Consider the following 10,558-nt stretch of genomic DNA (forward strand, 5'->3'; position numbering starts at 1 on the left):
CTAAAATTATTAATTACATAACTGATGTGGACAGAAAAACACACACCATGAAGTCTAAAGCACAGATTGACACGAGACATCAGTTAAAAGTTGTGGTTTGTTCTTTATTCTCACCCAGAGAAAGCGTGATTTCAAGAAGGCGACTCAGCTACATGTTCGCAGTGGCTATTAAATTTACCATACGTCAAGCAATGACTTAACTTTTGTAATCATTATGTAATTATGCAGAGGAAAAGGTTAAGAGGATTTTCATGTGAATACTTTTGTAAATGTATCGATTTCACAATCACTTGTAAATGTAAATGTATAAATCAGAGTGAAGGTGAATCCAAACGCTTCCAACAAAGATGATTTTGTTTTTCCTCGCCGTTCCTCTCCTAGCACGTCTCTTTCACCTGGATGTCATTTATCCACGGGCGGCTCCACACTGTGAACGTGCACGTGTAAGGCTGAGGAGGAGAGATGAGAACCCATTAGATCTGTGTGATGATGATGACGATGATGATGATGACTTCCAGGAAGCGCCACCAGACGCTCCAAGCTACGCCAGAAGGCAGCAGTTCAACATGCTTACCCGAGGGTCTTCATGGAAGTCACACACCTCCGTGGCATGGCTCTTTCTGCAGGTGGTTCTTGAGAGTTCCACAGTCAGGACGTATTTCAAGCCAGAAACTACCTGCAAGGAGAGGGAAGACCTTCAAAATAAAAGCCTGGAGCGGTCCTGGAACCGTCACCTTATCCTGGTGGAGGAGTTCGAGTGCCCTAGTGACCCTAGGAACTATGCTGTCGGGGCCATTTTGCCCCTGGTAGGGTCACCCAAGGCAGACTGGTCCAAGGTGAAAGGCCAGACAAAGAACGGTTCAACAGACTTCTCATGGAAGAACAATCAAAGAATTTGTGTACCCAGCCCAGAGGGGCACCAGGGGCCCCGCCCTGGAGCCAGGCCCGGGGTAGGGGCTCGTGGCGATAGCCTGGTGGCTGGGCCTTAGATCATGCGGCCCGGCCGGACCTAGCCCGAAAAGGAGACATGAATTCGTCCTCCCATGGACCCACCACCCATAAGAGGAACCGGAAGGGTCCAGTGCATTCGGGCTTGGGCGGCAGTCCAAGGCGGTGGCCTTGGCTGTCTGATCCCCAGGAACGGAAGCAGGCTTTTGGGACCTAGAATATCACCTCTGTGGCGGGGAAGGAGCTGGAGCTGGTGGAGGAGGTTGAGCGTTACCAGCTAGATATTGTCGGCCTCACCTCGACACATAGTTCCATGTTCAGAACTCGAGTCCTTGAGAGGTGGACTCTCTTTTCATCAGGCCACAACCTCCAGCTCTTGCTGGGACAGTTCGCAGCCGAATGTGAAGTGGCTGGGATGAGAATCAGCACCTCCAAGTCTGAGGCCATGGTCCTCAGCTGGAAAAGGGTGGTTTTGCCCACTCCAGGTGGGGGGGGGGTCCTACCTAAGAGGGAGCTTAGCCAAAAGGCGAGGCTCTTGATTTACCGGTCAATCTACGTTCCAACCCCCACCTGTGTTCATGAGCTCTGGGTAATGACCGAAAGAACAAGAACGCGAATACAAGTGGCCGAAATGAGTTTCCTCTGCAGGGTGGCTGGGCTCTCTCTTAGAGACAGGCTGAGAAGCTCAGTCACTCGGTAGGTGCTCAGAATAGAGCCGCGGCTCCTGCATGTCGAGAGGAGCCAGAGGAGGTGGTTTGGGCATCTGACGAGGATGCCTTCTGGACGCCTCCCTCAGGAGGTGTTCCAGGCATGCCCAACCGGGAGGAGGCCCCGAGGCCGATCCAGGATACGCTGGAGGGACTATATCTCTCGGCTGGCCTGGGAACGCCTCGGGATTCCCCCAGAAGAGCTGGCTGAAGTGGCTGGGGAGAGGACAGTCTGGGCTTCCTTGCTGAGGCTGCTGCCCCCGCAACCCGGACCAACCGGACAAAGCGGGGGACGATGACGACGATTAATATCTGCCTTCTGATGACGTTTATCATGTATCTCTGATTATGGGTAACAATTTATATTACAGATTATAATCCACACAAGTGTGTAACAGGCCTACACACACACACACACACACATACACACACCCGCCCCGTGCTACAACCTCCGCAGTGACTTGTTTAAAGTTCGTCACCAGCGCATCAGACAGCGCGTTGCTCACCTGAACTTTTTTTTTTTTTTGCTCACCTGAACCTGACCCCTGACCACCTTTGACACTTGACGGAGGTACATGTCGTTGCTGGCGTTGTTGTGTTTGACGAGAGCGAAGTTCAGGGCATTTTTCACCCGTTCATCGTTAACGTCTACGTCCCTAAGCCCCCCCCACCAACGACATGGAGCCCACGGCCAGAATCGCGAGGAATAGCTTCCACATCGTTTTCCTGTAGCCGACGAGTCGCTGGTTCGATGCCCGACCCCGGTGACCATGTCAAAGTGTCCTTGAGCAAGATACTGAACCCATAATTGCTCCTGATGAGTAGGTTGGCGCCTTGCATGGTAGCCTCCACCATCAGTGTGTGAGTGTGTGTGTGAGTGAGTGAATGAGATGACACTGTAAAGCGCTTTGAGTACCGCTAAGGTAGAAAAGCGCTGTATAAAATTGAGTCCATTTACCATTTACCATTCCAGACAACACAACTCTGCTGTTTCCCACTTAATATATATGAAGAGCGACGTCACGGCTGGTCTGTTAACTGTGATTGACACGTGGCGCAGCCAATCATCAACCGCTCTCAAAGACCCGCCCTCCGCCACTGTAGCCAATAGCGGCGGTGTTGTTTGGGACTCCCGCAAAACCAACGACCTCAAACATGTAGGAATTTACACTTAACGGCAGGTTTTCTTCAAACTTTATGGAATTAAAATAAACATTTATCAGCCTCTATTTAACGCCCCTGACTGTACGCTGATGTGTCTGGTGGTTCAGCTTCCTCGCACCATCAGACGCGTCTCCAAGTGGAGAGCGGAAGTTTGGCAATTCCTGACCTGTGTCCCACTGCAGGAGGAGCACCTGAGGGCGTTCAGGTTTGGAAGGAACAATGCAAAGACTACAGCTTTTGAAGTAAGTGAGAAAAAAGTTAAATACATGTCCAGAAATAGAGACAACATTCCTGCTCTCTTCTGTTGACTTTCAGTATTCACTTTTCTTATTGCGATTCCGTTCGTTGAAGATTGGGTTTGTGCAGACAAACAGCAGAGCGCTCGATTATTCTGATGGCTCCCAGTTCGGTGGGAACCAAACGGGAACATTCCAGTCGAATTGAGATGATACATCAGTGTAATACCTGCAGTGGCTGATGAGGAGAAACTAGAAAATCTCACCAACAGTCGCTCAAAATGGTAAAATATTATATTCAAAAAACCAAATTCATGAAAAACACGCCCATTTTGTATTTATTAACTTTTGTTATATGAAATATATAAAGTCAGCATTTTCAAAAGTTTTAAACCTTAAAGATATAATTTGACTCAATTTTATTGTTATTGAGCAGCAGTAACCATTAAATTGAAGATTTGTACTTTTTTTAAAAAATTTCAGACTTCACTTTCATTTATGGTTCAATAATTGATCATTTTCTTTGTACTTTATGAATTTTCTGATTACTTACTAACATTAGTTTGTAAATCCTGAACAGACAGACCTTTTTAAATCAAATTGTGGTGCTGCTGGAGGGAGGGGCGGCATGGCTCAGAGGTAGAGTGGCCGTCTCCAGTCCCCCACAAAACTCACACCATCATAAATCATTTTTTTAATGATGTAAAAACAACATTCTAACATCAGTAACAATGATTTGATATTTTTCCAAAAAGAGAGAGAGAGAGAGAGAGAGAGAGAGAGACTCAAATGATTTTGATTGTTGCTATTTCCTCCACTTTGCAGGGAAACCTTCTTAGGTTTGGATGTTGTCCATCAGCAGATTGTGTTGGGGTCAGCAGTGGCAGCGGGGGGGCTACTTGCATGCATGGTGCTCAGAAGACGTCAAGTCCAGAGTATCCCTGTGGGGGAGGGATGGTGGGGGGCGGGGGAGAGGCCGACGTCAGAGGATGACCTCATCCATCCATTTGAGGTGCAAACCTCGGATGAAGAGATTGAGGTGACGCGGATGTTTCATCTTCGCTTGTTGAGTTCGCACCATGTTTGTGTGACATCATCAACAGCGCTCCTCTTCAACAGGACCTCCATGAGCGCATTGACAGAAGCCGCTACTCTGATCCTCTAGAAGAAAGCCGCTTCCACTATGGATTCAATTCTACTTATCTCAAAAAGGTGGTTTCCTATTGGAGGCATCAGTTTGACTGGAAGCAGCAGGTGGACGTTCTGAACAAGTATCCTCACTTCAAAACTAAAATTGAAGGTACTTTGTTTTGCCTCGTGTGTTCAGAGACATGGTGCAGGGTAAAATCCACACTCTCACATCTCTTTTTTTTCTTTCCCCACCCACGATATGAGGCAGGACTGGATGTGCATTTCATCCATGTGCGACCGCCTCATCGTACCAATCAGAAGGTCGTGCCTCTCATGCTCGTCCACGGCTGGCCAGGCTCCTTTTATGAGTTCTACAAGATTCTGCCGCTCCTCACAGAGAACCAGGATGGCGTAGTGTTTGAGGTCATCTGCCCATCCATACCTGGCTACGGCTACTCAGAGGCTCCTCATAAACAAGGTGGGTCACTCTAAACGTCAGTATAGATTCAGTCTGTGCCGTTTACACTTGTGCTTCCTGTGTTTTGTGCATCCAGGGTTCAACAGTCTTGCCGCCGCCAGAATCTTCCTGACTCTGATGGAGCGTTTAGGCTTCTCCCAGTTCTACCTGCAGGGAGGAGACTGGGGCTCCCTCATCACCACCAACATGGCACAGATGAAGCCTCAGTAAGACTCAGCAGAACAAGCTGTCACTGAGCACAGGTCACATGGTGTCACGGCGCAGGAATTTGCACCCGACGTGTTTTTAAAGCGAGCATTGTGAAACACTGCAGACTTGACCAGAAGATGCTGACAAAACAAATGAGGCAGAAAAAGAATGCTTCCTAACTCGCTGGCACAAGGAGAACTGGATAAAAACAGCAAGTTTCCATTTCAAGAGATTTTTCTTCTTCAGTAAATCTTGTTCTGTCTCCTCCAGGTGTGTGAGAGGTCTCCACCTGAATATGTTCATGTCAAGGAAGGGCTTCAAAGTGATGCTGTCCCTCCTGATTGGTCCCTACCTGCCCTTCCTGGTGGGTCTCAGTCGGGAAGATGTGCGGCGGTTGTTTCCTTTCTTTGAAAAGAACGTCTGGGACATCTTGAGGGAATCAGGCTACTTTCACATACAGGCCACTAAGCCTGACACTGCAGGTGCACACAAACGATGACCACATCTCACTCTTCTTCAATTTATTTGGACCTTAAAGGATTTCGTTAATATTTCAGCTGGTAATTATTAGCTTACATGGCGTTAACAGGCTGCGGAGTGAACGACTCACCGGTCGGCTTGGCTGCTTACATTCTGGAGAAGTTCTCCTCCTGGACGGATCTGAAAAACAGAGACCTGGAGGATGGTGGACTGGAGAGGTACAGGAGGGCGCGTTTTGTGTTTTTCTAAATAGTCAACGTAGTTTACCTCGCAAGGCTTTCCCCTGGTGGGGAAGGTGCCCTTGTTTTCTGTCTCTGCTGCCTGTTCAAATTATGAAAAAAATATTTTTCGATTCCAAATATTTGAAGAGCATCGTTGCCTCACAGAAAGGATAACTGTATGGAGAGTGGCCCTTTTAAAAGTATTTTATTTTTGTAGTTATCAGTAATATTATTGTCATTCAAAATAATAATTGATTTATTACTATCAGACTTCATGATGAGCCAAATTTGGCCCCTGAGTTTCACTTTTTGCTGCTGCAGTCAAGCGAGACCACCTGATTTCTCTTTGGGAGAGAGTGAGGCGGGGCTGTACAAAGTACAAAACCACAATACTGGATGTTGGCCCTCAGCCCGCCACCGAGTTTCTGTTTGAGGGCGGAGTTGCGAGCTCTGTGTGTTTCTACAGGAAGTTCAGCCTGGATGAGCTCTTGACAAACGTCATGATCTACTGGACCACAGGCTCCATAGTCTCGTCCATGCGCTTCTACAAAGAAAACTTCAAGAGTAATCCTGACAACAGAATAGATGCAAGGTACGTGGCTGCAATCTGACTGACAAGTACAAGGCTTGCATGTTTCCTGAAGCTTGTGGTACAATTCCTTCTTTTAGGACAGGGATATATGTGCCCACTGGCCTGGCTGCCTTCCCTGGAGAGCTGATGCACTGCCCGAAATCCTGGGCACAGATTAGATATCGAAAGATCCTCTCCTACACTTTCATGTCTCGAGGCGGTCACTTCGCTGCCTTTGAGGAGCCCCAGCTGCTGGCTGACGATCTCATCCAGTTTGTGGAAAAGGTGGAGAAGTCCAGAAGCCCCTGATGCAGCGACGGAGCGTCTGTTCACTATCGCGGTCCGATATGAATTGATCAGTTATTACCACGATCACACTACAACGATAAAACTGCAGCTCTGTAGAAATCATCTGCTTTAATACATGTAAACACATACACTGATGATACTGGCACTCCACCGTGACCAAAGTTAGCAACCTCATGCATTCAACCTTTCAAGTTGTTCTGATAAAAAATGTATTGCACCAATATTACATGTCTTTGTGTAAAATCCTTGACGAATAATATTGTTTCTTAAAGCACATTTCAAGACATTCCCCTGATAAACTTCTCTCATTGTTTCAGAGACTGACAAAGATAACCATACTGCTGGTACTATTATTTTAATACACATAAAAAGGAAAAAAAAAGTGTTATTTTAATAATTAAAATATATACAGGTCAAAAGTTCAAAATTCACTTGAGCCACCATTAAAATGTAAATTTAGTGTGCAGAGCTTCTGACATCTGCTCTCTCAACCTGTCTGGGTCAGTTGCTAAACCCGTTAATGGTCATGGGCGCCTGAAACCACACGTAGTCCTGCCAGTCTGACGGCTCCGCCCTCGCCTGCTGACAGCACCTGGAGTCAGTCGACAGAGCAATAACTCGATTCTTCACGCGAGTTGGCACCTTAAATTGTAGTTTAGGGCGGAACCAACCCACGCCACAATCCCGGTGGGCCAGCACTAAGACCGTGGTGGGCATTAAACGAACGGGTCTTGTGTCAGACAAAAGGTCGGCCACAAAGAGGGTGCGGAAGAGTTGCCTCAAGCACGTGGACACCCGGAGACACCGATCTCCGCAGGCCAAAACCAGCTCCTCCATGTTGATCTCGTAGAGCTCTTTGGGGAGGACTAGGGAGCCGCCCATCATCAGCAGCACACGGGGCACCTTGCTCAGAGAGAAGAGCACCTCCAGCTGCTGCAGCACTTCCTCCAGCTCCTGAAGCGTCTTCTGACACTTGCGTCTGTCCTTATCAACTGGCTGCCGCCTCACAACATCTTTGTCCTGAACAGAAAAAAAACAACAACTCAGAAATGTCTTGATATGTAAAGATTTAATGTTGACTAATGAATTCAGTCAGTCATTCACCTGCATCGAGGCTTGCTGTTTTTTCTGGGAGTACACCAGCTGGTCGTAGGTCATGGGTAGCTGCTGTCTCTGATACAGTATACATTTAAGGATCTCGCTGACAAAACGGCAGCAGCCCTCCTGAGTCACAGTCCCGGGGAGGACCACGTCTACTCGGCCTTCCTCCTCTGCTCGTCTCACCACCTCAGCGTCGCTGTCCGCCGTGTTACCACACTGCGTACTGGCAGCCAAGGACTCTTCCAGACACTCTGGACCAGAACCATCCTGGTCTTGGGTTTTTTCTGTTAAAACAAGGAGCAGAATAGTGTGATTAGAGTAAGTAAAGTTAATGAAACTTAAATTACCACTGCTAGACTGTGCTAATTTAAAACACCGCAGTCTAGCAGTTGTGGCGAATGGACAGCACAAAGTAGCAATTACTCAGATGAGAATCCTGCAGTAAACACATTGCTCTGAGGCAGAATATTGTCTGTCCAAGTATTAATATGTTTAAGGCCACTGCGCCTGATCTGAGTCACTAGCATCTTCGTGCCCAGACGCAAGGTCGTCTCCACTGTTGTTGTGAGGCACAGATGGTGGGGGGGCACAATGACTTCCAGACATAAAAAAAAAAATTACATACATTTTAAAAAATTAAAATTATTAAAAAGGCCTGGATTATTTCTACAGATGAAAATAGCAGCATAATAGTATAAAGTATGAATTTTGAAGGGCAGCACGGTGGAGCAGTGGTCAGCACTGTGGCCCCCCAGCAAGAAGGTTGTGGGTGGAGCCCCAGCTGGAGCACGGGGTCTTTCTGGGTGAGTCTCCATGTTCTCCCTGTGCCTGCGTGGGTTCTCTCTGGTACTCCAGCTTCTTCCCACCGTCCAAAGACATCAAGAGGGGACGAGGCTGATTGATACTCTAAATTGACCGTAGCTGTGGTTGTGAGTGTGAATGGTTGTCTGTCTCTATGTGTTGGCCCTGTGATGGACTGGTGACCCGTCCAGGGTGAACCCCGCCTCTTGCCTGAAAGCTGCTGGGATAGGCTCCAGCCCGTCACCCTTAACAGAATAAGCGGTAGAAAATGGATGGATGGAATTAACAAGTGGTTGTGTTTATACTTCATCGTACCCTGCAGATGACACATGGTGCCCCCTACTGGAGAGGAGGATTTCTTCAGGTTTATTGGAATTTGAGCGGTCAGGAGTTGGTTGAAGTCTCAAACCCTCTGTGACTTTGGACTCAGAGCTCTGACATCACAAAGAAGAGTGTGAATCACCAGTTTAATTACAGTATGTTGCATTGAGTCTTGAAGCAACGATGCCATATTTTCAGACATAGCAAAGTCTGTCGTGATACGGCTGGATTCAGGAGCCTGTGATCAGTATGAGACAGTATCATGTCCCTTTAATACAATCTGCTACATTCATATCATCTGAAAATTATAATGAATGGAATGGAAATGCAGGGCGAGATGTGCCAAAATTTCAAAATTAAATACTTTTCATTGATGAATTCTTTGGTTGATCATGAAATGTGTGTTTTCTTCCTCCCTCAGTCACACAACCTCAAAGCTAAATAGGCAGCATCTTGGCTGAGGTCCTGACTGATCTGGTTGGCTGCCTGCATCCCTGTCAAACTCAACCTGCTCTATTCAGAATTGTACCTTTCACTGTTGTACCGACTTGTTATATAATTACTTTATTATAAATATCTATTACAATAAATTCCCTTAACCAGGCGCCACTGTGATGCAACTGGTTGAGGTGGCTTGGATGTCAGCTACTTTATCGTCATCATTTCACATCAAAAGTCGGATAGTTTATTCTGGAGAAATGAATCCTAATTCTTGTACTGTAGGGATTTTTTTTTTTTTTTTTGGTCAGTAAAATCTGAAAAGCAATAAAACAAATAAACCAATCGATGACGTCTTCAGACATGTTTAGACTGTCCCAAACTAAAAAGTCTGTCAGTTTACAGCGAGAGCAATTAGAGGAAAGTTGGAAATCCTCAAAATAAACATGCAGCGACCAAAAGAAGGTTGTACTTTCTGAATCGCAGTGACTGCCGATTCATTTCGAATGCTGTAAGATTGTAAAAGCAAAAGATAAAGATAAACCTGTATTCGTCCCACACTGGGGAAATTGGCAAACAAAAGGAGTGAAAGTGTGACGTAGTTTATGTTCTTTCCATAAGTACTGACAAAGGAAAAATGTAATGTTGGTATGATCTGGAGCCAGTGTGCGCCTGTCCAGCACACAGACGTCAACATCAAGATGATGGGAGCAGGCTGCTTACCGGAAGTGGAGGTCATATTTTCCTTGTCTTCACTTCTGTTCACGCTCGTCGGGTTTAGATTTAATCGATCTTCAGAATATGCATCTTTCAATTCAACGCTATTATTCGTCATCAGACATGTGACATCAGTCGCTGGTTCGCACTCGTCGGACATTTCCAGGGTGTGTGTGTCTGAATTTGAGTCGTCGGAAACATTTTCTATTGAAGGAACTGAAGCTTTCAAGTTCGGTTCCCGGACGTCAGTTTCTGTCGTAAACACCAGCCGCCGCATCGGTCCACTGACCCGGCTGCTCGCGGTGGATTTGTTCCCATTGTCGTCTGACTTGGTTGATGGTTTAAATACTCCGGTGTTTGAATCTTCTGCCATAGTTTTGAATGTCCCCGCCGCAGAGTCCTTCCCGCACTGCATCATGGGAAAAGTGGATCTACCATGCAGCGTTCATTGACGTAAAAAAAAAATCGAGTTCTTCGAGGATTCCCATTTACAAAAACTGCTAATTTAGCCATCATGGGCTGATTTAGTCAACCTAACACGATTACTTTCTCAGTAGGAGTAGGGGGTACATGTATAGTATCTACTGAAATTTACTTGGACTTGTCTTGATGGTTTTAGTTTGTCTATTTACAGCCACGACCACATAGTCTGACACTTAAAGCGGTCTGCCGTTTGGGTTACAATTGTAACAACACAAGTCCCAAGCGAGCACATTTTGACGCAACTTCGAATTCACTGTAACCTG

General features: G+C 46.6%; 2 protein-coding genes and 1 long non-coding RNA gene across 5 annotated transcripts; 1 reads left to right on the forward strand and 2 right to left on the reverse strand.

Annotated features, from left to right (window-relative positions):
• Nucleotides 1-83: 83 nt before the first annotated feature.
• LOC147247907 (uncharacterized) lies at nt 84-1,098 on the reverse strand. Its single transcript, XR_015109481.1, has 2 exons — nt 575-1,098; nt 84-449 (listed from the first exon to the last, which is right to left on the reverse strand). It is a non-coding gene; the product is annotated as an uncharacterized LOC147247907 (long non-coding RNA).
• Nucleotides 1,099-2,770: 1,672 nt separating this feature from the next.
• Nucleotides 2,771-7,371, forward strand: ephx5 (epoxide hydrolase 5). Its single transcript, XM_086180688.1, has 9 exons — nt 2,771-3,061; nt 3,881-4,094; nt 4,175-4,355; nt 4,455-4,664; nt 4,741-4,870; nt 5,124-5,335; nt 5,443-5,551; nt 6,021-6,146; nt 6,224-7,371. The coding sequence occupies exons 1-9, from the start codon at nt 3,039-3,041 to the stop codon at nt 6,432-6,434; spliced, it is 1,416 nt and encodes a 471-aa protein (XP_086036814.1). The 5' UTR covers nt 2,771-3,038; the 3' UTR covers nt 6,435-7,371.
• On the reverse strand, nt 6,518-10,219 carry mad2l1bp (MAD2L1 binding protein). Of its 3 annotated transcripts, none has more exons than XM_086180690.1 (4): nt 9,819-10,219; nt 8,652-8,770; nt 7,539-7,819; nt 6,518-7,454 (listed from the first exon to the last, which is right to left on the reverse strand). In XM_086180690.1, exons 2-4 carry the CDS (start codon nt 8,665-8,667, stop codon nt 6,936-6,938), a joined length of 816 nt encoding a protein of 271 aa, XP_086036816.1. In that variant the 5' UTR covers nt 8,668-8,770; nt 9,819-10,219; the 3' UTR covers nt 6,518-6,935. The 3 variants fall into 3 exon arrangements, with proteins under 3 accessions (XP_086036816.1, XP_086036817.1, XP_086036815.1); XM_086180691.1 differs by lacking the exon at nt 9,819-10,219 and adding an exon at nt 9,022-9,240; XM_086180689.1 differs by lacking the exon at nt 8,652-8,770.
• Between the last annotated feature and the right edge of the window lie 339 nt (nt 10,220-10,558).

Source organism: Aulostomus chinensis, chromosome 16 (assembly GCF_037954235.1).
Source record: "Aulostomus chinensis isolate RoL2024-O1b breed Wild chromosome 16, RoL_Achi_v1.0, whole genome shotgun sequence".
Taxonomy (NCBI): Eukaryota; Metazoa; Chordata; class Actinopteri; order Syngnathiformes; family Aulostomidae; genus Aulostomus; species Aulostomus chinensis.

Bases quoted from the DNA above. Each gene is read 5' to 3' on its own strand.
- ephx5 (XM_086180688.1), top strand. From the start codon at position 3,039: ATGCAAAGACTACAGCTTTTGAA. The intron at 4,871-5,123 runs GTAAGACTCAGC...TGTCTCCTCCAG, and splicing joins ATGGCACAGATGAAGCCTCA to GTGTGTGAGAGGTCTCCACC. The intron at 5,552-6,020 runs GTACAGGAGGGC...GTGTTTCTACAG, and splicing joins GAGGATGGTGGACTGGAGAG to GAAGTTCAGCCTGGATGAGC.
- mad2l1bp (XM_086180689.1), bottom strand. From the start codon at position 10,185: ATGGCAGAAGATTCAAACACCGGAGTATTTAAACCATCAACCAAGTCA. The intron at 7,820-9,818 runs GTAAGCAGCCTG...TTGTTTTAACAG, and splicing joins AAATATGACCTCCACTTCCG to AAAAAACCCAAGACCAGGAT. The intron at 7,455-7,538 runs GTGAATGACTGA...TTTTCTGTTCAG, and splicing joins AACAGCAAGCCTCGATGCAG to GACAAAGATGTTGTGAGGCG.